The 26,930-nt window shown below is 45.4% G+C and overlaps 1 protein-coding gene and 1 pseudogene across 1 annotated transcript; both read right to left on the bottom strand.

Annotated features, from left to right (window-relative positions):
* Positions 1 to 3,582: 3,582 nt before the first annotated feature.
* brd3b (bromodomain containing 3b) lies at positions 3,583 to 14,256 on the bottom strand. The gene is made up of 12 exons (XM_070903692.1): positions 14,157 to 14,256; positions 11,218 to 11,551; positions 10,576 to 10,687; positions 10,272 to 10,409; positions 9,863 to 10,010; positions 8,508 to 8,677; positions 7,741 to 8,136; positions 6,242 to 6,370; positions 5,923 to 6,129; positions 5,452 to 5,684; positions 5,012 to 5,310; positions 3,583 to 4,277 (listed from the first exon to the last, which is right to left on the bottom strand). The coding sequence occupies exons 2-12, from the start codon at positions 11,307 to 11,309 to the stop codon at positions 4,159 to 4,161; spliced, it is 2,043 nt and encodes a 680-aa protein (XP_070759793.1). The 5' UTR covers positions 11,310 to 11,551; positions 14,157 to 14,256; the 3' UTR covers positions 3,583 to 4,158.
* A 2,050-nt stretch (positions 14,257 to 16,306) lies between these two features.
* Positions 16,307 to 25,018, bottom strand: LOC139284554 (nucleus accumbens-associated protein 2-like; annotated as a pseudogene).
* Between the last annotated feature and the right edge of the window lie 1,912 nt (positions 25,019 to 26,930).

Consider the following 26,930-nt stretch of genomic DNA (forward strand, 5'->3'; position numbering starts at 1 on the left):
GGTTTTTCGTCGGTTCGTCCTCTCTCTTTCTCTCTCTCTCTCTCTCTCTCTCTCTCTCGGTGTCTCTACTCTATCGAGCGGAGTTCGATCTAAACCTCAGACAGCTACTATACAGCTACTATACAGTGCTCAAACATACGGAAGAAAGAACGTACGGCCGGAGTGCATGCAAATACATAAAATCACTTTTTTCCTTTTTCTTATTAAAATACAAAAATTAACTATTAGCATCAAAGCTCGACCATCAACTAAAAACAAACAGAGGAGGGTTACTGTGGCAACGAGCTGTCCGACTGTCCGTCTGTCACACTGGGAGAAACTGTGTGTTTATCCTTATTGATTCTTTCAGGTTCATCGGTTATTAATTAGTCTGTAAAATGTCCAAAACAAAACCAAATGTTTGATTGAGCTTTTTTTAAACATGTTGGGAAACTAAAAACAAATGACGTTACAACAACTAAACCATCTCCATGACAACAGAACAACTCCACCCACTGATGAAGGCCATGACATTTGGTTGAAAGCTTCAGAAACATCCAGCAAACAGATTTAGTTTGAAATGAGATGAAACTGAAAAAATCCTGATAGTTGAAGCAGCTGAAGTCAGCATCAGTTGTTTCATTTCCTGCTGTGAAGCTGCTCAACCTGAACAGATCGGTAACCAATAATTAGACAATTCAATATCTTTAACACCAACAATCTGCACCAATCAGAAGCTTTTTTTACAGACAGGTGAGGTTTGACCAATCACAGAGGAGGAGGCGGGATCTGAACCTGAGACGCAAAACAGAGCAAAAAAAAATCCCCCTTACTCATCACGGCTGCACATGAAGGTCTGCAGACAACAAAACATCCAGACTTCACTGCACCATGACAGACCTGGACCCAAGTCCTGACCAAATCCACTATCTGTGGTCGTGTCTGACCAGTGAGGTTGAGGTTCTGTTGTTGAACGCATTTTTTCTCAGAACGTCACTGCTCATTCATCTGTGTGCGGAGGTCAAAGGTCAAACACGAGAACCTCAACAAGAGGCCAACAAACTGCGGGCAGACAGACAGGCAGACAGACAGGTGAGCTGCATGTTTGAGAGCAGAAGTCACATGATTTATTCTGATTGGTTCGATCTGCTCAGCTAACTTTCCTCTGAGGTTTCAGGGACACTTCCAACCCGCTGCACAGCTTTCCTGTCACATGACAAAGGACACAAACAAATCATCTTCCAGCATCACAGACTTCCACCGACCAATCAGAGCTGAGCGTGTTGAGGACTCTGGTGTTGTGTTGAACTTTGTTTCATCGTATATATTTCTACCTGACAGCTGGAAACAGACTACACAACCGAAAGTCCTCGGGAACACCGGCGTGTCCCGTCACGATGACCCTGCTGACCTGACGCCATCTGCAATCTAAACCAGATATCAGGGGTCAAAGGTCAAAGCCCAGGACAACCAGTCTCATATCTACCAGAGCGCCGTTAGATGTCGGCTGCGTCCCAAACATAAGGAAGCCTCCCTCCAACCAACCAATCAGGTGAATACAGGGCTGTGATGTCACCACACACTGTTTTGAACTGAAACGTCTTCAGCTGACAAGGCTCTGCTGCAGCCAATCAGAGCTGACGAGGCTCTGCTGCAGCCAATCAGATCGAAAAGATTTAACTTTGATCCTTTCAGGACAGAATCCTCAGGTTTCACTGAATTATCCAATGATTTTTATCGAAGAAGTGTGATGTCTGCCTCCTTACAGTGACTTTGTCTTTATTTTGGACATTTTAAAGAGTAAATAATTCATCATAAAAATAACAGCTAATGTTTTTCTTTCTCAGAATCTGAGTGACACTGATGTATTTATTTTACATAGTTTCAACTTCTTTTTTGGGGGGAAACTTTCTCAAAGCTTTTATTTTTTCAGCAGATGTTGAAGTTTTATTCTCTGTGAACCGCTGTGTGCTTCCTACAAACTCAGCTAAAAGAATCAACTTTAAAAGGATCATCACATTTGAGTTTAGACTCTGACGGGAAGTATCCGTAAGTAAGAGTGGTTTTGTTTTGTTTGGGGGCGGGGGAGGTCGGAACAGGACAGCGGAACATAGACATTTTATATAGAGAACCTTATAAGACACAAACAAGTTCAGCACACAACCTGAAAAATCAAACAACTGAAAAACAAAAGGAAATGTAGTGTTAAAAAAAAAGAACTAAAAGAAGTTTGTCTCGCTCTCTGCTGACAAGAGCCGGCGCTGGTTGGGGGTTTCGGGGTCCGAGCCTGGTGACCCCCCACTGTTGACCCACGTGACAGACACTAGGTTGTGGGTTTGTGTTGCAGGACCAGCAGAGGACAGGTTTGGTCTCAGAGGGTTTTTACTTTGAACTTTAAAGAAAAGAGTTTGGCTCCAAAAACAGACCCCTGGATCCAGTTTTAGTTGAACTTGATTTTAAGAACCGAACCGGTGGTTTTTCATCATTTAACTGATTATTCCTCAGATTATAAATTCGATTTCCTTCCTTTTAGGCTGAAAATCAATTAAAGATTCCAAGAACATCTGCAGGGACATGAAAGGTGCTGCAGAGAGAATCTATTTGTCACCTTTTACTGTCAGGGTTTGTTATTGTGGTGTGTTGATGCAGTTGAGACCACTTTCAAATCCTTTTGGTGCGTTAAAGAGGGTTTTGGACATTTGAGGACGTCACCTTGGACGTCTGGATGTTTTTCAGTTTTCTGACATTTCGCAGACTTAACGATTGATCAAGAAAATAACGAATGAAGACAATAATTGTTAGTTGCAGCACCAGTTTACACCGGATACCCCCCCCCCCCTTTCACATATTCAAAACATGTTGGCCCTGACAACCAATGACACCTCCAATCTCCGTCTCTGCTCACATTACAGCTCATACAAGAGTTACATATGGAAGACCAGTTCTGAGGTCTGCATGACCTCCAGAGACAGTTTGTGACCGTCTCTGCACACCACCAACTGCTGATCTCTGTTTTTATGTGTTGATGGGGGGGCGTGGACTAGATCAGATCAACGGGATGTTGCCTTATACTCCACTACAAGACATCATTTTAAAGGACAAAATTATCGACTGAGTCCATACATACAGAATAATTTACTGACTCGAATGTTCGAAGTAATAACACTGAGTGGATCTTTGAAACACTCTGGGGTCACAGGTCTTCTCTCTGCAGCGAGTTTCATGTCTCCACAAGCTGATTTGTGGACTTTTGTCTTTAACCTGGACGTCTGGAAAGCAAAGGTCATGTGTGAACATAATTCATCGGAACTGGATTCTCTCCAGTCTAACGTTAAACTGCTTCACTGATTACAGATTCACTGCAGATCTGATGAGAACTACAATCTCAAAGTGTCCCATGATGCTCTGAACTATGTCTCACAGGCGTTTCCACCCTTTAGACACAACATTTGAGGATGCTCTTTGCAGCTTGCCACTTCCAATCAATCAATATTCAAAACCTTGATTGGAGTTAAACCCACTGAGATCACCTCCTCCTCCTCCTCCTCCTCCTCCTCCTCCTCCTCCTCCTCCTCCTCCTCCTCCTCTCCCATGATGCTCTATAGATGCTTCTGGAATGTTTTCATAGATCAGGGGTCACAGCCGGCCGTCCAAGAAGAGGAAGAAAAATAAGAAAGCCTCCATGGCAGCGACGCTCGAGCGTTCAGAGAAGATCAATACGACTCCCAGACAGACAGACTGCCCGTCTCACGACCACGTCTCCCTCCTCCCTTCTTCTTCTCTGGGTCTGAAATTGTTGCTTTCTTCTTCTTCTTCTTCTCTTCTATCTGTTTGCATTCCTCCAGGAAAAAAAAAACGACACTAGGAGCTAAAAAACAGGTCAGCCTATTTACATACAGTCTCCAAGTCTGGGCGTGTGTGTGTGTGTGGGTGTGTGTGTTTTATATATATATATATATATATGTGTGTGTGGGTGTGTGTGTGTGTGTGTGTTGTAAGAAGTTCAAAGTGTGTATCTCTGTCTTTTGCGTGTGTGGGTGTTTGTTCAGGATGGAAGTTTACATGGATGTGTGTGTTTGTCTGCATCTGCATGTGTAAACTGTATAGATTGAGTTCCTGTGTGTGTGTGTGTGTGTTCAGTAACATGTATGTGTGTATATGTACTGTGTGTGTGTGTGTTCAGTCTGTGTCGGAGGAAGAGGAGGTTCCTGTTGAGGAGCTGTCGTCAGAGGAGGAAGAGGAGCTGCCACTCAAACGACTAGCCCCGCCTCCTGAGGCCCCACCTCCTGCTGCCTTTTCTGGGGAGAGAGAGAGAGGGGGGGGGGGGGGGGGGGGGTTAATAAACAGATGCATGAGTTGATGTTCAACTTTCACAGAGGTCATACCCAGGTCCAAATTGACCCTCTACCTGCTAGGAGCCCTGTGGCTAAATTGTCCAAACAAGGCCATGTGCAAGTGCGTCCAAGTATACCAGAGCAGTGCCGAGGATATTCTCCAGTAGGTCTGAGGATATACCGGAGTAGTTCCAAGGATATACCAGAGTAGGCCTGAAGCCCTACCACAGTACTGCAAGTGATATACCCACGCAGTGCTGAGCAGGACTGGAGATAAACACAAGCCAGGCAGGCCCAGATCTGTCTGAGTGACTGATTCTGAAACAGTTTCACTGATTACAGATTCACTGCAGATCTGATGAGAACTACAACCTCAAAGTGTTCCATGATGCTCTGAACTTTGTCTCAGGCATTTCCACCCTGTAGACACAACATTTGACAAAGACCAAGACAGAGGGTTAAAGCGGTCCCGTCCAAGCATCACAAGCTACAAGCTAGTCAGCGAGACCGAGCCCGAGTGCAATTAAAGTAAGGTCCTTGAATGTCCAAGGTCCTTAGAAAAGACCAGATTCAAAAGGTTCCTCAAACACAATGAGATGTGTAATGGGAGTGTAGTAGTCCTTGCAGTAATTTCCCAGTTAAGTACACCATTGGTGCAATGTACAGACAGTAGTAGTATACCAGTACTCAGTACTTACGCAGTAGCTTCCTCTGCTTCTTCTGCAGGCAGGATTTGACGTAGCGCTCCAGCTCTCGGAGTGTGGAGGGTTTGAGGGTTTCAAAATCGATCTCTATCTCGTCTGGGTTGGAGTCCCTCAGCGACGGCTCTCTGGACTGGATGATGTGGACGACGCGGCCCAGCTTCTCCCCCGGCAGCCGGTTTATATCCAGACTCAGCTGGCGCTTCTCATCATACGACATCGGCAGGGATGACTCCTCGCCGTCGTCTCCGTTGGCCGAGCCCCCGCCCGACGCCTTGCTGCCTTTCTTAGGTTGCCTGGAAACACAGAGAGTCACTCTGGTTGGTAAAAATACATTTAAATTCAGTCCCAACAGAGGTATATGAAAATCCAGTGTTCATGTGTTCATTTTTTACAATCCTTTGATTCCAAGGGGGAAATGATTGATTGAATCATACCTAGTGGCGGTCACCGTGCTGTTGGCTTTTCTAGCCGGCGCTTTCTTTTGATTGGCTGGTTTGGGCTGCTGAGCGGTGGCCTTGGGCTTCTTCTCTTCCTCCATTTTGCCTTTGTTCCCTTTATCTTTCTCCTTCTCTTTCTTCTTCTCCTTGTCTTTCTTCTCTTTCTTCTTCTTTGGCTTGCTGACTGGAGCCTGGGACAGGACGGCCAGCTGCTCGTGCACCGCCTTCAACTGGTGGAATATACTGATTATCAATACCTATAACCTCTACTGATTATTTGGAAGCGCCTTCAACTGGTGAAATACTCTAGAAATGGACATCTAAAATCACATATTAATAAGTAGGATCAGTATTTTCATATACAAAATAACCCTTTAATAGAACATTAAATCAACAGAATTTCTACTTTTTACTTTCATAAAATCTACAATGATATTAAAAAAAGAAGAAAACCAGGATGTTCTTGACCTGTGATTGGTCGGCAGCACCAACCTGCTCCTGTAGCTCAGCCAATCGCGTGGCTCGCTCCTCCTCTGAGTCGGACGATTCGTCGGAGGAGGAGTTGTTGCTGCTGTCAGAGGAGGCAGTGCTTTTACTGACCAATGGCGTTGTAGACGGGACCGATGCCTCCAGGCCCTCATCTGGGATCTTAGCGAAACGCATCTCAAACACGTCCTGAGGAAAGAGAGGGGGAGAGACTGATGTTAACTGACTACAGCAATTAAGGAGGTGAAGGTTCTGGAAGGTTCTGAAAAGTTGTGGAAGGTTCCGGGGAGATTGTACAAACCTGCAGCTTGCGGGCCATGGCCACCACCTCATGGTCTGGAGGGTTGTACTTGTAACAGTTGGAGAACATTAACCTGACGTCAGTCGCAAAACTTTGAGGATCACTGTACTCTCCTTTATCCATCTTTTTCTGTTGGAGGGAGAGAGGACAGATGTTAAACACTCGTGTAGAGTCGAGACTAGCAGCGCTCGTCTAGGGATGGGAATTATGTGATTTTATTGATAATTATTGACAACGTCATTATGGATTCTGCTTAGCGGTCTCATTCTTTATCAATTCGTGATAAATTTTCTGTGTGGAAAAAAGTAGGCCTACACAGGTTTCTATTTAGGGGTGTCCCGATTAAGTTTTTTTGGCCCCGTTCCCGGTCAGAGTCCTTTAATATTGGGTACCTGCCGATACCAAGTCTAATCCAATACTAATATTTACATAAATATTACATAAATTGAAATAATAACTGTAGCCTTCGAAATTCGACCCACCTATTTTTTTTACAAGCTACTTGATCCAAATACTGAAGGTCCTGAACTATAAAGTTGATCCGTTTAAATTATTGATATGATATGGATGAAAATTGAACTGACACAATATGACTCCTGAAACTGATGCGAGAAGAAGAGATTACAACTTTGTTAGCATCGTTTAGTGCTTCAGTGTATTTTGCCATCCCAGGTGTCAGAAAAGAGACCATTCTTAGTGGAAGAAAGCATCTGTTCAACCTGCCTGCGTGGCTCTAATGTTATTATTACATTATACATTTAACCTCGTAACGCACGTGCTTGTTGCAAGTTTCCAGCAGCATAGACGCATGAGTTTGACGTCATTATAATGCATTGCAATGCGCAACTGTCAGAAAAACATGGCTGCACCGATAAAAGGAACTGATAAGCTAGGAGACATGCCGTTCAGATGGATCAGACAATTTGGAACCGGTTCTCGATTCCCATCTCTACTCTTGTCCAAGCAGTCAGGACAAATCTACAATATACAGACGGGAAGTTGATGCAAAGCAAGTTATACAGAGGACTTCTTTGGAGATGGTGACCTGTGGTTGACCATGAACCGTCGACATTGTTGTTCCATCTCAACCAAAGTGGTGGACCGGCTGACCATTTGACAGTGATCCACTGCCAGTGACACTAAAACTTTTACTCTACCGGTCCTGCTTGATCCGAGTTCAGCTTTTGATACTGCTGAATATGGGCTTCTTCCTTCGTAGGCTTGAGGGTCTGACAGTTCAAATCTTATCTCTCGTTTGGTGATTTTAGCTCTAGTAAATTTGACAGGCTGTACGGAGCCTCACAAGGATAAATCCTTGGTTCTCTGGTTTTTAATCTGCATCCTCTTGGATCATCCCCAAACACCAGATCAGATATTACAGCTGCACAGACGATACATCACTCAGTCATCACTGAAGGACCGATCTGAACCTGGCGCTTCATGGTGTGTTGTGATGTCATGGCAGTGTGTTTTGTATGTGATGATGTCATGTGTGTTACCCGAACGGTGCTGAGGTCCATGGGGTGTTTGATGATGTCATGGTAGTCGTGCAGCTCCAGTGCCTCGGCGTCCACGGGCTTGTAGAAGGGCCAGGCATAGGCGGCGTGTTTCTTAGAGAGCATCTCCTTCAGGATGGCGTCGCAGTGTTTCATCTGCTCGCCCAGCTTTCCACTCTTCCTCCCCCCGGCTCCCCCTCCACCTGCTCCCACCTCACCCCCTGCCACCTCCTCACCCGTCTCCCTGCGGGTCTTGGCAGGACGGGCGGCGGCCTCTCGACGGGACGAGCCCAGTTTGGGTGGTTTGGTGTCCTGAGCGGACGGAGAGTCAGCACGACCGGCAGAGATGGCCGACGTGGTGGGAGTGGTGGTGTCGGCTTTCCTCTTCACACCTTTCTTCTGTAAGAGACAGACAGGTATGAAGATAGAGGCAGAGAAAGACAGGTGGGGACAGACACATACAGAAAGAGGTAGGGAGAGAGACAGATAAAGACAGAAAGGTAAATCGAAACAGACAAAAAGGTAGACACAGACAGGTACAAAGACAGATACAGACAGTGGTAGAGGACGGAACATAGACAGGTAAAGGGACACAGGTACAGAAAGGGCAGAGAAGTAGAAAGACAGACAGGTAGAGGGAGACAGGTACAGAAAAGGCAGAGCGGTAGAAAGACAGACAGGTAGAGGGAGACAGGTACAGAAAAGGCAGAACGGTAGAAAGACAGACAGGTACAGAGAAGGCGAAGCGGTAGAAACCACAGGTCAGTTACCTTGACGACAGGCTGTGCAGACGGCATCATGGTTGCCGAGGGCTGCGGGGCAGACACAGGGGGCGTGGTCTGGACAGGTGTGGGTGTGGTCGAGATGACAGGTGTTTGAGAGGGGGAGGGGGAGGGGTAGGAGGGGGGAGGGGAGGCTGAAGACTCTGCCTGCTGACTCACTGAGACAAAGACACAGAGAAAGTACTGTTAGTACTGGAGTGAAGTATGGGTGGTGCTGCAGTACTACACAGTAAAATCATGTATATAAAAATTAATTATGCGATTATATCGCTAAACCAAACTTTACTAAAACTTCAGTCTTACCATCTGATACTAACTGCATCACAGGAATGTGTCTGTATGGTACTGCAGTACTATGCAAAGTTAATAAATACATAAGTACCTGCAATAATATCCAGTCATATCTGCAGTTTTACAGTACCTACAGAGTTACTGTAGCAGTAGTACTGCATTATTTACCTGTAGTACTTCAGTAGGTACTTAAAGTGATACTGCAGTATGTACCTATAGTATTACAGTATATACACCTTTAGATACCTGTCTCTTTACTGCACTCTACTACATCCCTTTACTGCGCTCTACTACATCCCTTTACTGCGCTCTACTACGTCTCTTTACTGCGCTCTACTACGTCTCTTTACTGCGCTCTACTACATCCCTTTACTGCGCTCTACTACATCCCTTTACTGCGCTCTACTACGTCCCTTTACTGCGCTCTACTACGTCCCTTTACTGCGCTCTACTACGTCTCTTTACTGCACTCTACTACATCTCTTTACTGCACTCTACTACATCTCTTTACTGCACTCTACTGCATCTCTTTATTGCACTCTGCAGTATACTGTAGTAGCAATATTAGTACTGCAGTACTTGCCTGTAGTCACAGTATTAGTACTGCAGTACTCGCCTGCAGTAGCAGTATTAGTACCCCAGAACTGTGCCTGCAGTAGCAGCATTAGTACTGCAGTACTCACCTGTAGTCACAGTATTAGTACTGCAGTACTGTGCCTGCAGTAGCAGTGTTAGTACTAGAGTACTGTGCCTGCAGTAGGAGTATTAGTATTGCAGTACTCGCCTGTAGTCACAGTATTAGTACTGCAGTACTGTGCCTGCAGTAGCAGTGTTAGTACTAGAGTACTGTGCCTGCTGTAGGAGTATTAGTACTGCAGTACTCGCCTGTAGTCGCAGTATTAGTACTGCAGTACTCGCCTGCAGTAGCAGTGTTAGTACTGCAGTACTGTGCCTGCAGTAGCAGTGTTAGTACTGCAGTACTGCACCTGCAGTAGCAGCATTAGTACTGCAGCACTCGCCTGTAGTCGCAGTATTAGTACTGCAGTACTCACCTGTAGTGGCAGCAGCCGGCTGCTTGCTCTTGTTCTTGCCTTTAGGAGCTGGAGGCAGCAGAGCGACTTCTTCTTGAGGCATCTGAGCGACTTTCTGCAGGAAGATCTTCTCTAAAGCCTGAGCCATCAGCACGATGTCGTCTGTGGGCTGAAACACACAAACACAAATGTTCAGATGCTGTTAGAGACATTTGTGATATTAGTGACATTTAAAGGTGTGTTCAGCAACATCTAGTGGCAGCCATGACCCACTGCCTTCTTCCTCCACAAGCCTCACTGTTTTTTTGTTCATTTCACTACCTGCACTGATCACAGAGATCCCACCTGAGACGAAGGGCACAGTATCAGTGAAATATTACTGACTGCACCTTTAAAATAAACACGACATACTGTAGTAACGTGTGTGTACCTTGTTGTAGATATAACAGTTGGTGAACATGGTGTTGAAGTCCTGCATGGCCTCACTGGCACTCCAGTAATAATTGTTTTCCAGACGTTTCTTGATGGTTCCCATGTCCATCGGGTTCTTGATCACCTTGTGGTAGTCCTGGAAACATGGACATGCTTAGCTTAGCTTAGCATAAAGACTGGAAATGGGGAAACAGCTTGCCTTGTTCTGTCCAAAGGTAACAAAATCCACCTCCCAGTACCTCTAAAGCTCACTGATCTTGGGGGGGGGCAGATGCAGCAGTCAGATGTGTTCTGTGACTTACCGCCAGGCAGAGTTTGATGGCGTCGACAGGTTGGTAGAAAGGCCAGGCAAACTGATGCTTCCACAGAGTCTTCACCACCACGTTCTGCATGTACTGCAGCTGGTTGGTCTTTCTGATGGCCACAAACACAGAGACCACAACATCAGGACTGAGGGTGACGTTAATGTTCACACTAACCTGCTCACAACACAGATGTCTGTCTGAGCTCACCTCCTGCGTCAAATATACTTTATTTATTTTACAGTACAGCTTGTTTTGGCTGAGGTCACATGAAGTGTAATGTAACGTTAAAATCTAATGAAAATGTCCACATCTTGGTGATGATGATGTTCAGTGTTTCCTCCAGACAGACATAAGGCTGATCAGTACTTCTACTTCTAACAGTACATTCACAGTAACTACAAAATAAAGATTCAGACATTTCAAAACAGGGCTACTTTTCAGCAGCTCAACCTCAGCTGCTGTCCTTGAACGCATCAACAAAGTGACTTTAATGAACTACGTCACCACATGATGACATCACAACTAACAAAAGGTTGACAAAATGTTGACTGCGATGGATTTTCTCTGTAAGCTGGATGCTTTGAACATGATCAGCCGCGACATGGAGGTGTCAGCCTCAGGTGTTGAGGCGTTTCCTACCTGCCAGGTTTGGTGGGATTGGTGACTTCAGGTGGGGCAGGGTTTGTGAGAGTAGGGGGGCTGGGGGGCGCAGCCTCGGGGGCGTCCGACATGGTGGACGACGGTGACGCAGCAATGCACCGTGGGACGGCAGTGTCTGACCTGAAGGTGAAAAAAAAAAAACAACTCCCTCTGTGGTCTGAGGGGGTGTGTGTGTGTGTGTGTGTGTGTGTGTGTGTGTGTGTGTGAGAGAGGGCACACAGGTGTGTGTTAGCGTGTGTTCAGTTCAGGTGTTGTTGGTGTCGATTCTTCAGCTCGATGTTTCCCCCGAGGAGACAAACTCCCATCGCATGACCTGAGAGAGAGAGACGGAGAGAGGTATAAATGGCATCATTAGCATAATTAGCATTGTTAGCATCATTAGCTCTCTTTTCTGCTGCCGACAATCAGAAAAATAATATTTTCACATCACAAAATCTTAGTTCTCAAGTGTTGAGTCCAGGCTAAGAAGCAGCAGAGTGAAACTCATCCGCCTGTTGATGAATCGACCGAACACTTCAGCACAGCACAATATTTAAGTAGTACACACTGTACACAAAAATTAATATATAATAATAAAATAATAATATGCTCCTGTGGAGTTCACACATCCTGGTCTGACCAGTTTCTCTGGTCTGACTGAGGGTCACCTGCTCCTGTCAATCATCACCAAACTTTAAATATTCACAGTCATAAACAGCGACTGTCACATCATCTGCACAGAATCAGACTGATGGGAACAGGTCTGTCTGAACCTTGTCCTGAACTGGGATCACCAGGACCCACCAAACATACAAAAACCTCCACAGGACATCTGTAAACGGTCAGACTCACCAAATCATTTCAAATTAAGTCGAGTGTTACGAGATTATTTCATGAGGACTCATCACTCTGGATTCTGGTCTAGAAGTTGAGACAGTTTGACTTTGACTTAGTTAGAGCTGAAATGATTATTTGATTAAATGGCATGAAACCAATTAGCAGTGTTGATGGTCAATCGTTTGATTGTCTGTTTCTCTGTTTTCTGCCACAGTAAACTGAATCTCTTTGACATCCTGGACAGGTACTTGTTGTTCTCATGAGGCTCCAATGAAACAATTATTTCATTATCAATTAATCTTCACACCATCTTCTCAGTTAACAGATTAAACGTTTGGATTCATTCAAACATATTGGATTTACTATCATATATGACAAAGACCAGCAGCCAATCCTCTCGAGAAACGACTTCAACAAATCATCAATTCACAAAATTGTTGACGATTACTATGCAAATAATCAATTCATTGAGTTTTTTCCCAGGTTTACAACTACAGACTGGAACTATGTGCAAACATAATTTCACAAAACCAAACTCCTTTAATGAGTCCATAAACTACAAGACAAACCATCTGTAGTCCACGGTGTCTCTGACTGGTCCATTCAGGTGAATCTGTTTTTATTCACCAGGAAAACAACTTTTGTCAGCTTTAAATTCACCAACAGATACAACTGACGGTTCTTTTTTCAATTAATTGTTTAGTCTACAAAAGGTCGAAAACACCGAGAAAAAAAACAGATCACAATTACTCAAAGACCGTCTGTCCATCCAAAACCCAACAACTTTCACTTTATTATCAAATATGAGAAAGAAAAGCAGCAAATCCTCACGTCTGAGAAGCTCAACAGTGAATTTTTGCAAAAAAATGACAATTATCAAAACAGCTGGAGATTTCTGTTGATCAACTGACCGATTAACTGACTAATCATTCAACTACAAATCTTCATATTACAGCCGTCTGGTCGTAGATACAGGACGGTGTAAAGACTTCAGGTACACATTCAAACATGTGCCCTGAGTTTTCTGACAGCTTTACAAAGTATGATTTATAACTACAGACTGGTTTAATTTGTGAGCATAATTTCACATTTGCGTCCATAAATAACAAACCATCTGTGCCCAGGTCCACTGAAAACTCTACTGATGCTGTTTCTGTTCTGATTCACCAGGAAACAATGTTTTTCTCTCCGGCACCAGCAGCTGACGTTCATGCATGTAAACATGTCCTTTTACAGTGACAGAGTCCTGCAGTAGTGTTTAACACCGGGACCACAAACCGCAAAAAACTGGACGATCAGCTCCGTCTGAGCAAACACAGCTCGGGTCAGTGTGTTTACTTAGTCCAGGTACAGTCACAGTTAACCGAGCCTCCTACCTGCCTGTCAGTCAGCAAACAACCCGTGAACCTTCTCTGAACGGTCCGGATCACAAAGTCCTGCACAGATCAACAGATGTTGGAGTCCGGCGGCTGCTCGCTCTGCCTGCATGCTGCTGCGATTCAGCGGCTAACGAGCGAGCTAACTGCTAACAGACACCGCTGCGACCAACAAACTACACAAATCCAGTCAACAGCAACACCATCCACAGTCCCACAAGCTGAGCTGGTTATTTACTGATAGATTACAGCTAAAAGCCCGCTGGAACTGCCCAGGCTGCTCAGGTGTGAATGTTTTGCAGGCTAACGAAACATCCCATTTATCTTGCTTTAAAAAGATGGCGGGCAAGCCAATGCAAAATATAAGCTATGTCGCTAGCTCACCGAGCTAGGCTACTTACCGAAGACGTAAAATGTCATTAATATTGTTTATAGCGGTTGTGAAGGTGTCTGAGCGTGTGTTGAAGGGGGTATCTGGACATGTGTTCGCTTATGAGACGCACAACGACCAGACTAATACGGTTAGAAATCCAATCTTTGCAGATGTTACCGCTCGGTGTTTGGCTAGCTAATAAGCCGTTAGCCTGTTAGCTGAGCTTTGTCTGAAGGCGCCGAGCGGCCAGCCAGGCTCCGACATACACCGACACATTCTGCACACTCCGGGGAAAACCTTCCGCTCCGTTTACCCGCTAATCCCACCGCTACTGGTCAGAGAGACGTGTTTACTTTGTGTTTCGGTCCTCCGATGCGTTCAGCGGCGGGCTCCGGTCAGTTTTCAGGAAGATTTTTATTTAGCGAAGTAGCATAATAGATGAGTTATCAGCTGTCTATCGTGTGCGCAGGCGCAGTGGCGAGCAGCGTCATGGATGTTGTTGTGATTGGATTGGATGGCCGAGTGGCTGAGGCGCTGTGATTGGCTGCGGTGTATTTGTGGGGATGTGATTTGTTGCTGGGGAATGTTAAGCACTATGATTGGCCGGAGAGTTAGTTGAAGTGCAGTGATTGGCTTAGGTGATGACTGGGTTGCTGTGATTGGTTGGTGAAGTTTACGTGGACCAGAACGGCGCCGTCACTCGAACTACGTTTCCCAGCATGCAAAGCATAGAGCCCGGGGCCCGCTCTGCTCCGCAGAAGACATTTCTGATTGATTTTCTGATTGAAATCAATAACTGATCTTTATGTTGATACATCAGACAGTGTAAAGCGTGACTGACAGGTTCTGTTGAACACTGGAGGATTAAAACATTTCGTGATATAAAAACATTTATTTGGATTTTTAAGAGGACTGATACTTATAGTTCTAGTAAGATTTTGTTGTTTTCTTATTGGACCTTTATTTAACCATTTTACCAGTACAATAATGGTGAAGTTATCATAGTTATAAAAACCTTTACTTTAAAACATGTGATGGGGACACACCCAGTGCCGGCCCTAGCCATTTTGGTGCCCTAGGCGAGATTATGATTTTGCCCCCCCCCCCCCCCCCCCCCCGCGCGCGCGCATACACGGCAAACATTATAACATTAATAACAACAGCCGTAGGCTTGGAGCTTGGAGCGCCGCCCCCTCCGGCAGGTGGCGCCCTAGGCAACCGCCTAGTTCGCCTATGCCCAGAGCCGGCCCTGGACGCACCTACAGAACAGCACTGAGAGACAACAAGGAGGCGTGACTGAATCCAACAGGAACAAATCTCAGAATAGAATACAATTTCATGCAAACAACTGAAACAGGATGAACCGTAAAACTGTAACTGTCATCCCTGTGAGTAAAAACAGTCATTCGTAATGTACATAGCAACTTTAAAGGCAGAAAAACAAACATAGATCATAGATCAATCATCACGTGAGACCCTCTGCCTGGATTTGATTATTTTACTGTGTTCTGGACGTTTCTGGGCGTCAAGCCAACAACAGTGCAGGGTGTGAGGGCGGGACTCTATGAAAATGTAGAGGTGTCAGATCGTCGAAACAATGCATATATAGTGAGGTGAAACACCAAGTGGACAAAGCTTGTTCCAAAACGAGAGTGAATCTGGGGCTTTCACCTGTTGGAGAGCACTGAGGAGAGGATGAGGATGAAGAGGGACGTGCAGTTGGCCTGTTTTCTGCTGGACAGGTAGGTGCCAGCGTTTAGCTTCTGGTGTCTGAGCCGAGAGGCTCATTCTGCCTTTAAGTAATGTAAAATCTCCATGTTGAATATCTGTGCATATATTGTATATTCAAACAACATAGATATTTCTGCTGCTGTACATATCACATCATCTGACCATTCTTTGTTTTTGATAATGAGTCTGTAGGAAAACAGTCTCTGCAAACAATTAAAACAGTTTAAAGTCCTGCTAGTGCCCCCTAGAGACTGCAGAGTCCCTAACAGCCACAACATGAATAAACAACATCGAGATGATTTATCTGCTCTCACAGTGAACAGTGATGGAGCTGACCATTGCAGAGTTTGTCCTGAGGGGGGCGCTGCAGGAAGGATCAGGTGGGAACGTTTTAATGATTCAGTTCAGATCAAACAGAGTAAGCCGCAGTCTGATTATCAAGAAGCTTTATTGTCATTATCAGAGTGAATATCATCATCATCATTATCATCATCATCAGTCCTGTTGCTATGGGCCTGAGTGCTGGACTGCAGGAGGCTGTTAACATGCAGCAGAGCAGAGCAGACAGACAGATAGGTGGACAGACAGGTAAAATAGGAAACAGACAGACAGACAGAGGTAGGTCAGACAGATAGGTAGACAGACTGAGGGCAGAGAGGTAGACAGGTGGACAGGTAGTGAGGTAGGGGAACAGACAGACAGGTAGAGACAGGTGAGGGGACAGGTAGCTATTGTGTTATTTACATACAGGTAGGCAGATGCAATAGAAAGCTTATTGGCTGTCTTCCAGAGGTCCCGCCCCCCTCTCATCCGTGTCGGCCAATCCCCTGTGAGGAGGGGCGGGCTCTGCAGGCTGAGGGGAGGGGTGTGAGGAGGAGGAGGAGGAAGAAGAGGAGGAGGACAGGGAGAGGGGGAGGTCTGGGGGTTGTTCAGTCTGTAGCCTCCCTCCCCCGTCTGCTTCGCCTCCCATCAGCCCCTCCTCCGCCTGCCCCCCGCCCCCCCCTCCTCCTCCCCCACGAGACCCGGCGAACTGCAGGTGAGGCAGGAGGGTGGCTGGGGCCTCCTTCTCCCTCTCTTTCTCCCCCACCGCCTCTCTATCTCGTCGCTCGGCGTACAGCGGAGCTTCCAGGCCGAGGTAGGAGGCGCTCAGCTGCCGCAGGTCCAGCTCGAAGGGGCTGCTGCTGGGCTGCACTGCCGCTTCTCCTCCCTGACCTCCTGATCCTCCCCCCCCCCCCCCCCCTCTTGCCCTTGCGGGAGTGGGAGGAGGCAGAAGCAGGGAGGCTGTCGGGGAGGAGAGATTGGATCTTGGGGAGCCAACGTTTACGGACTCTGCGGGCGTTGGTGCACATGTCGGCCGCGATGACGTTCATCTCACTCTCCTTAAAGTTAGGAGCAAAGTTCTGACAGTAGACTTAGGAGGAGGAAGAGGAGGAGGAAGGACAAAGAGAAGGGGGAGGAGGAGGAAGAAAAGAAAGGGAGGAACAGGAGGAAGAGTAGGAGGAGGGTTATCCAAAATACAGTAAAAAGAAATAAATCCATGAGTCACACTGTGTGTGTGTGTGTGTGTCTGTGTCTCTGTGTGTGTCTGTGTGTGTGTGTGTGTCTGTCTGTCTGTCTGTCTGTCTGTGTGTCTCTCTGTGTGTCTGTGGGTGTGTGTGTGTGTGTGTGTGTGTGTGTGTCTCTTTGTGTGTGTCTGTCTGTCTGTCTGTCTGTCTGTGTGTGTGTGTGTGTGTGTGTGTCTGTCTGCCTGTCTGTCTGTCTGTCTGTCTGTCTGTGTGTGTGTGTGTGTCTGTCTGTCTGTCTGTCTGTCTGTGTGTCTCTGTGTGTGTGTGTGTGTGTGTGTGTGTGTGTGTGTGTGTGTGTGTGTGTCTTACGTTTGACAGTGTTTAACACTCGGTTGTCCAGGGGCTTTCGGCTCGGATCATTGGTGGAGGAGCGGATTCCTGTCCCGCAGCTATTGGCCAGAGTGTTTCTATGGATACCATGACAACCCAATCAGCACCTATACCAAGCTTTAGGTTACCTCTCTCTCTCTCTCTCTCTCTCTCTCTCTGAGACAATGTGACAGCAGTTATGTAAAGCAGCAGCTGGATCGTGTGAGTGTCAGAATGTTCCGGAATAATTAACACAGCCTGATGTCACATGATGTCTGCTGACGTCACATGATGTCTGCTGACGTCACATGATGTCTGCTGACGTCACATGATGTCTTCTGAAGTCCGTCTGGGAGCAACACACGGTCGGTGATGTCGCCTCTTTTTGGTTCGACATGTTTACAGGAACACGCAGGTAGAAAATATTTCAGCTTTGAAGCGTCTGTTGACTGTTTGGCAGACATTAAACTGTTCGTCCAATCAGATAACTGCTTACTGATGAGTCACTGGCCGTGTCTAGAGAACACAAGTCACACACAACTGAAGCTGGGACTGTTTGTGCCTACAAGAATGCCAACTGCACATGTGTACACAGGAACCCAGCGTAGTCTATACACAACTCATTTTTGGAGTATATCAGGGTCCAAAATGGATATACATCCGTTTCGGAGGTATACAAAAAGTAACGCATCAATTGTCAAAGTGTACAAATAAGGATGTATGTCAGTTTTGGAGGTATACAAACCCTGGCGTTTATCTAGAGATATACAAAAATCTACATATATCAGTTCAGGAGGTATGAACAAAACTGACGTATGTCCTCTATAGACCCTCACGAACATAAACAAGATTCTATCAGCAGTTCATAGTTGGTGACATCATCAAGATGTGACAGATTCACTTAGATCAGGACATCTTAAAGTCACATTTTAATCACTGCTTTAAATGAGGAAAAATCTCAAGGGATGGCCACAAGGTGCAAAGCAGGGGACACCTGAAGGCTATTTTCTGGTAGCCTTGCTGACTCGGCTACATCATGTATAGAAGGTAATTAGAGCCAGTTTGCAAACATTAGCCAACCTGACACGCTTCGTCTAAAACCAGCTAAGCTGAGCTTCAATAAATCATCTTGAATGCCTCATGTATGTTTTCTTGAGTTAATCAAACATGGCCCTCCTGTGATGGTCTTCAGGATGCTAGCAGAGAGCATTATCACATGTCAAGAGAATGTAAACAATTACTTTAAACCTTTCTCTGAGTATGTAAGTGAGTTTTAGAGGTGTTAGAAGGTGTATTTTTGAACTTTGAATAGAGCCAGGCTAGAAGTTTACCCCTGCTTCCAGTCTTCATGCTAAGCTAGGCTACCCAGGTCCAGGATCTCTCTCTTTGTCGACTCATAGAGATGAAAACAGTGTTTAAACGTGTTCAACAGAGTTCAACGGCTCACCTGTCGAAGAATGTAGCCAGCAGTCTCCTGAGCAGCACCTTGTGTTTGACGCCGGCACACAGGTGACAGTTCATTAGCTGGCCTCGAGTCATGAACACACCTGAACCTGAACACACACACACACACACACACAGTAACATCAGAGTATATAACACAACTAAGGTTTACATAACTCATCTCTTCAGTCTGTCTGCCTCTCTCAGCTCCTCCACACTGTTTTGTGTTTAATGACCTTCCTAACAATCCTGTTACCATGACAACACATTAGCGACTTAATGAACAGGAAGACAAGAGCTGTGTCTGAAGTCACTGCTTATTTACTACCTTGTGCACTATATCCTCTTTATTTATTTACGAGTATAACATTGAATGCTCGACATCATGTCCAAAACTCCCCACAGCTGGACGGGTGTTCTGTTGTTCTACCTGCCACCAGCTCCACCTTCTCTCCCGGGTCTCCCTCAGTGTAGAGCGATGGGTGGCAGCGATATCCGATCTGACTGATCAGGCTGGCAGGGAGGGCCATGTTGTCCCGACCAACCAGCACGCAGGGCCGTCGCTCATTAGCCAATGGGAGGGACAGCATCTCCATCTTTTCTTGGACTGGACCAATGAGAAATGGAGAGATGGGGTGTTTAGCATTACCAGGAGGCATAATGACAAAAATATAAAAGAGGGTTAAATGAATGTGAGTGTCTTCAGCTGCACTTCCTCTAATGTCCACTAGATGCTGCTCCTAGAGGTCCTTTGAGGTGAATGGGAAAACTATGATGAAAGACTTGTTTTAAGGGAACACTAATTTGATTTTGGCTAAATCTAAATGTCCATACTTCCCCACACCTGCAGACAGTCCTCGCCCTAACAGACTTTCTGGGAAAGTGTCCGACAAGTCTGTGAGTACTGACGTCTGTCCAAATCCACAATTCCATCGATTTCGCAAGGGTCCTCAAGTGGACTTTCTCTGGACTTCCAGAGAGTCTGCTTGAGATGATTGAGATGATGAAGATTTGATGTTTCACACAGACAGAATATACATAGGCCTAAACGTTTCATAACATTTGTTATGATCTGCAGAGTTATACAGGCCAGGGTTGGTTTTCTTCCAACAAATAGAATGGGTTACAAATATCCACCGAAATGAGTGAGGGTTTTAAGTCATGTTTCACATTTTATTCAGCGCCCTCACAGACGTCCGGGAACTGATGACGGTGAGCACTTTAGACATGTCACAGTATGTATGATTGAAGTCTGCAAGGGCTCATTCCGCCAGTCCAAAAGAAGTCTTTGATAAAATTATTTTGTTAGCATTCAGATATTTAAAATTGATATCAGTTTCATCTCTGTTAATTAAGAACAGTAAAGTCTGACTTTACTAAGAAGGCTGGGCCTAACAGGATGACACTCAGGTCTAATCAACTGGACTTTGCTCTGCTCTTAGTTGGAGTTTGCATGTGAGGTTTCAAATTGCAGAGACAGAAAGCAAGCATCTTTAAAGACATCAAGTAAAGACAGCCCAACTGCTCACTTAGATCTAGAAATATAAAGTGCAAAACACAGAGATGTGATATAGAATCGCATCATTTAATTTGCATCAATTGACGCCTGTGGCGCACGCTGGTGCATCATACAAACAGAGGACGTGGTTAGGGTATCAACCAATCCGTGCTCTCAGGATGCTCCCTGCGTGTAGTACTTTCTAATAGCCCAGAAACTATTTCAGGAACTGACCACAGTCTCTGGGGTAGGACTTTCTGAGGCCCCAGGAACTATTGGGGCTGAGTTTGCAGGGATGAACATCACTAATTGGTCAAACACAAACCTCAGGCTACTACCACAAGTTCATTCAGTGTAGACGCACTGGGTGACTCTAGTATCAATATTAGGAGGAAAGGCAGCTATTTGTGGATTTAATTTCTTTATCTTTATTGACATTAAAAACAAAGTTATGTTGTTGGCTTCCTGACTCACAGTTTTTTAATACAAAATTGGACAAATTTGCCAAATCTTGACAGTTCTTAAGATGCGGCGCAAACAAAGACGATAATGTGAGAAAGGGACTTTTAGTTCCCAGTTTTATTCTAAGTTTAGTTCCTCTGGTTTCATATTTTCTTGAATTGTTCGTTCAAAAAGTGCTAAATGGGTGCAGGTGTATTGAGTTTTGTGTCACACGCTATCAACGTGTGCCCGTAATTCTTCTGGAGCTCCAAACATCACCAGTCTGTCCTAGTTCTCGAAACCTTCTCTGAGCCTATGAATCTGTCCCAAATCAAATCTGGATTTATAGAGGGTTCAGCTTGAGATTAGTTTTGGGCTCATTTGGTAGTTTTGTAGTTAATGAACTTCCATACAGGGAACACAGTTATATGGGATCATACCATGATGTAACTTACTGTAGGGGTTTCCAGGATGTCCATAGATATGTTGGTATAGTCCAGGGTGGACGGTGTTCCCATAGTAATCCTCTTCTAGCTCCTCCTCGGTGGGGGGATGAGAGGGAGGGGAGTCTGTGGGAAGGCTGGAGCCTCCTGGACTGGAGCGACCCCCGCTTGCCAGCAGGTAGGACTGCAGTCCCGGAACCAAACCTCCACCTGAGCCCAGGTAACACAGAGCACTGCTCCTGGAGGTTTGGAGGTCCCCCGCAATGTCCACTCTGAGGACAGAACAAGGACAAGTTAGACCAGGAGGAGACAGATGATGTCCAGTGTTATTTATTCATTATACCAGAAGTAAGACTTGTCTGTTAAACATTTGTTGTTGTAGCTTTATAACGAGTACTTTTTGTGTCAGAGTTCTAAGTTGGAGGTCTTCACAGGTCCTCTCATTTCCTAGTTGTGGAGACCAGACCCGGGACCAGGGTCAGGCTGGTTCCAGATTATATTCAGTCTATAGGCTTGGGTATGATTGAAATAAACTAGTTAATATAAAGTGTTGTCGGCATGTACGGTGCATATGGTCATTCATTTTAGGTTGCATGCGGATCCTCAACGACATAGGCAGACATAAGTTACATCATGCAAAAGTAGAATAAAGGCAAGTTTCTACTTATTCTGAATGAATACCTCAAGTCTATTTGGATTGGGTCTGGCTGTCCTCATAACTCTCAAATCAGCAGCAAAGTGGTGCAGTGTTACCTCGCAGTAAGAGGGTTCTGGGTTCAAACCCACCAGCCGGCCGGGAGTTTGCATGTTTGCCTGTGTGGGTTCTCTCCAGGTACTTTGGCTTCCTCCACAGTCCAGAGACTCTAAATTGCTTGTAGGTGTGAGTGTAAATGGTTGTCTGTCACTGTCACCCGTAATTGACTGGCGACCTGTTCAGGGTTTACCCCCTCTCGCCCAATGCCCGATCAGCTGGGCTCGGCTCAACCATTCGAGGTATAGATAATGGATGAATGGATTCATGCACTTCGGATTTGAGTAGTTTTTCCACAGGTCCGTCTTGTCTCACTAGCAGCATTATGGAGGGGGATGAACCATGTTTTTTGAGTGAGTCCCTGTTTTCTGTCTTTCTCTGGCACGATCACAAGCATGCAGCGGCGCGATCCACATTCCTAAGATTTTGCACTCTTCCACTAATTTACAATACAGGAAATGCATTGACCATTTTTGTTAAGCCTCAAGGATACACACAATGCATTTTGGTGAGAAACACAGAATTGTTTGTTTACAAGAAAACTCCACAGGGTACCTGTAATTAATCCATGTTGGATTCTGGTAGGTCTTCCACAGACCAAGACAATTAGACTTGTTGGGACTCAATGTTGTTCTTTGTTGGTCAAAAATGTAATACAGTTCATTTTCTCAAGTATTTTGCTTTTGACAGGTACAGTAGCGAGATGACAGGAAATGAGATGAAACAAGGTCCTCAGCCGGATCAGATTTAAGAACGTTATTACATGATTAGCATCCTAAAGCTGCTGGCAAGTGGTTGCGGGACTTCTTGTCACAGTGCTTCCTGTGTGTTTAGTTCAGTCATTTATGTTTCATGTTTCCTGTTTTATTTTGTTAAGTTACTCTCCTCTCGTTTCGGTCTACTTCACTTCCTGTCTTTGTGTGTTTTCCCGCCTGTGTGATTGTGTTCACCTGTCCTGATTAGTTTCACCTGCCCCTCATTATCTCCACCTGGCGTCTGTATTTAGTCTGTGTGTTTCCTTCTCCCAAGTGCCAGTTCGTTGTACCGTATGTTATTGCTGTGTGTTCCCTGTTTCCCATGGGTTCCTTGTGTTCCCAGTATTCCAGTGTTTTTTTTTTTGATTTACCGTTTTTTTTGGCCTCTGATTCTTGCCTGCTCCTTGTCTGATCCGTTTGCCTGTATGGACTGCTTTGCCAGTTTTTGCAATAAAACCTTTTTTACCTGCATCAGTGCCCGTGTCTGCATTTGGGACCTATTCCCCGTTCTGCCTAGCACCTTGCCATCACAGCTGTGACACTTCTGCTATACTAAAGTATGTTTGACTGTCCTCTTATTATTGTGGTTTCTCTGAATCACTCATCAATTCCAACTTAAATTAATCATTTTAAATGATTTGGGCCTTTAAAAGCTGGTAGACATACGCAACCGCTGATAGGGGTCACAAGTACACATTGCTTTTTTAAGGGGTCATAAGACAAAAACATTGGGAACCACTGCTCCAGGCCACCAGGATGCCCCAAAAGTATCTCACAGATCTGAAGTGAACTCCTGTTTGTCCTCACCTGGCCTCCTCTCCTCCTCCTCCTGCTGCTCCTCCATTCTCCTCAGCAGGAGGAGTGTCGGCTCTCTCCTGTTTGATCCTGCTGACGGCCAGCAGCAGCTCCTCTGGGCTCAGGGACGGCTGGTCTGGACTGGCCTGCTGCAGTTGGGGGGTGCTGTGCTGCTGCTGCTGGACCATCGGGGCGTCGAAGCCCCCGAGCTCGTCTGCTGAGGTTGTCTGTAATATGTCAGGGTGTTTAAATAAAGTTAAAGCAACGCTAATATACTGAAGGGTACTGACATGTATCTTCAGAATTCCTATATGACTGTGTATGTTAATAAAGGGTCAACTGTCATCGTGAACCGACGGGGGCCTTGAGGAACAAAAGCAGTCACACTGGTTAAAACATTTGACATTGACAGGTGAGGGAAAAACACCAGTTGTGACATCACTGGTTGGGGCGTGGCCAGAGAAAGTTCTGACAGCAGCCTCAAGTGTGTTGAGCTCTAATGTCCACTAGAGGCTGCTGTAATCAAACTCGAGTCCACCTCCCAGCAGATCAACGAGCTGATCAGAGATCTTCAGAATCAATGGGTTTAACAACACATTGGTATCCTTATCCTAAACCAAGTGTTCCAAGTCAGATCACAGTCACAAACTTGTAGTAAAGTGCTTGTTTCAACTTGACAAATGCTACCTTTGTTCATATGAAAGAGAAAATACTAGATACGATGAAATTTACAAATTCTCTTGAATCACTTGAACCTGTCACTTGAGAATGAATCTGCTTGTGCAAGTGGTTCTTGCATGATGTTCCTTAAAACATGATTTCAGGATTTACGTGCGTTTTAGCCTGTCTTATGTTGCCATGGTTACTTCTTGTACCTTTTACTTTTTATCAAAGAACCAGATATTTTCTTCTTATCTGTTCAGTCACCAACACTGAACATCACGAGCAGGACTTTTACTGCAGGAAGCTGAAATAACAACTCTACATGCCTGTATATTCTACATCCGGTCTACCTAGATTAACTCAATGTCTGTGGGCGTGGCCAAACCCACCTGTGAGTCGCAGCAGAGAGGTGAAGAGGAGGAAGAGGCCTTCATCATCATCAGCTCCATGCCTCGCTCCACGATGTTCTGGATCTGCAGGTACCCGGCCGTGTACATTAGCACCAGCTGCTCACTGGCAGCCATGCTGAGGCGCCCTGTGTAGCAGAAGGACAGAATCTGCTGGAAACACGCCGGCGTCACTGAGGACGGCAGCTCGAACACTGCCTGGGAGGAGGAAGAGGAGGAGTCAGCTGCAGAGCTGAACAGGTCTCTGAAGTAGAGCGAGGAGGCGGCGAGGACGGCCCGGTGCGCCTTGAAGGCCTGACCCTGCACCAGGATGGAGACGTCGCAGTAGTGACCCAGCAGCCGCTGCTCATTCAGGCTGCCCAGCACACTGCTGCCGAAGTCCGGGATCTCCACCTGCAGCAGCCCCTCCGACATGGTGGACGCCGCCAGCCCAGAGGAGAACAGGACAGTAAGTGACTGAGCTTTCAGACTAGCCGGTAGTCGTGACCAGCCAGTGTTCAGAGTGTTTAAGTGTCGGGGATCCTGCAGATATCACCTTCAAAACGTTTCAGATCCATGTTGTTGTGGAGGAAATAGGGAGGTCAGAGGTCAGGGCTAGGGGAGGCAGGGGAGGGTGTTAGGTCGGAGGTGTTGAGTCAGAGCAGGACAGAGAGGAGGAGACTGTAGATCATCAGGATGGAGGTCAGCTCAGCACAGAGACACAGCTAGAACATGAGGAGGGAGGAGATGGGGGGAGGAGAGGTTTAGAGGATGACAGTTTCACACCTTCTTGTCTGCCTGCAGAACAAACTGAGAAAACACCATCTATCTCCTCCTTGTTTCTCCTCCTCCCTCTCTACCACTCTATTGTATATTATACATGTACAAAAATATGAAAAACAACAACTTTCAGTGACAAAAATAGAAAAATAGGTCCGAACTGTTTTTCATATACAATTCTGTGAAAATGACTCATGAACATGAACAACACACAACCTGAAAGTCTGTGAATGAAAATCATGAATTATAATCTTATCATTGAATTGTGCTTATGGAAAGTGACAGTCCTGCTGATGAATCCAGGCTGTAGGTGGAGGTAGACAAACCTCCATCACTTATACATATATGTATGAAAGTCATTTCATCTTTAAGGGCTTTTGACAATAAATATGTCCAGCAGATGCTGTTGAACTCAAATGTCATTAAAATAGGTTTGAGAGATTTTAATTAGTTTAATGTAGTCGAGTTTTAACAGACGGTCAGACGTCAGTCATCAGCTGCTCACATTCTGAGTGGCATGTATGAAAGCGGCATGCCGACAGAGGGCCAACCAGGGGCCGCTAAAGGCTGAGCAGTCTGCCTCCATGGGGCCAGTGGTGAGCCGCTGATCTCTGTTAGCTGTTGATATATTTTACTAATAATTTGTCGGATCGGTGTTTAGAGACTGAAGTTGCACATTCACACAGACAACCATCAGTCATCTTCACTGAACAAAACACATACATCAGCTGCCGGATTCAGCTACACTATTATAACAAGTGTTGCACCTGTAACCACACCCAACAGTGATGTCACAGCCACCTGGAGTACACCTGTACTTCACTGCAGCAAGGTGAGACAAAATAGCAGCTACATACATGAAAAGGTGTTCTATAAGACTCAGGTGACGAGTTTGTCTCTCTGAACTTCTACGTCCTGTCTGTGACCTCATCGTCCATTCGTTTATTTGTTCCATTTCCTCTTTCATCTTCTGGTCTCTAAACACACAGGAAGCATGTGACCTGACATATCAGAGGTTTGGATGAAACACCTGCAGTTAAATATACACAGCTTCACGTTTCTATGAACTTGTCAGTTACATGTTACATTATTTGAATTCTTAATTAGTTTTAGGGGACTCACCAGATCCAGAGTTATTTCACTGACAGTGTGTAGAAGGTTTGGAATCTAAATCTAGATGTTTTAGATGTGTTTACAGATATTATAATGTAATTTATCACACAATATCAAAAAATTAACTGTTTTTCCTTTTTTAAATAAGCTGCTGTCTGTTGCTTCTGATGATTCTGCTCATCAGGTCTCTCTGGCAGAGTTCAGACTGATTGCTGATGGTTGATCCCACAAGGATCAATATGAGATCTGCTATAAATAATATTTATTTTCCAACTGAACATTGTAATGTGTATTTCTACGCAGATGATAACATCCTGTATGTCAGCAAACCAACCAGGCCTCCTCCAGGTTACAGTCTCTTTTAAAGCTCGTTCTAAACACCAAAAAGACAAAATGTTTTCACTTCACTAGAGCACAAAGCTCTGAGGATCCATAGTCGTAATGGAAATCAACA

This window comes from Enoplosus armatus, chromosome 4 (genome assembly GCF_043641665.1).
Source record: "Enoplosus armatus isolate fEnoArm2 chromosome 4, fEnoArm2.hap1, whole genome shotgun sequence".
NCBI classification, from domain to species: Eukaryota; Metazoa; Chordata; class Actinopteri; order Centrarchiformes; family Enoplosidae; genus Enoplosus; species Enoplosus armatus.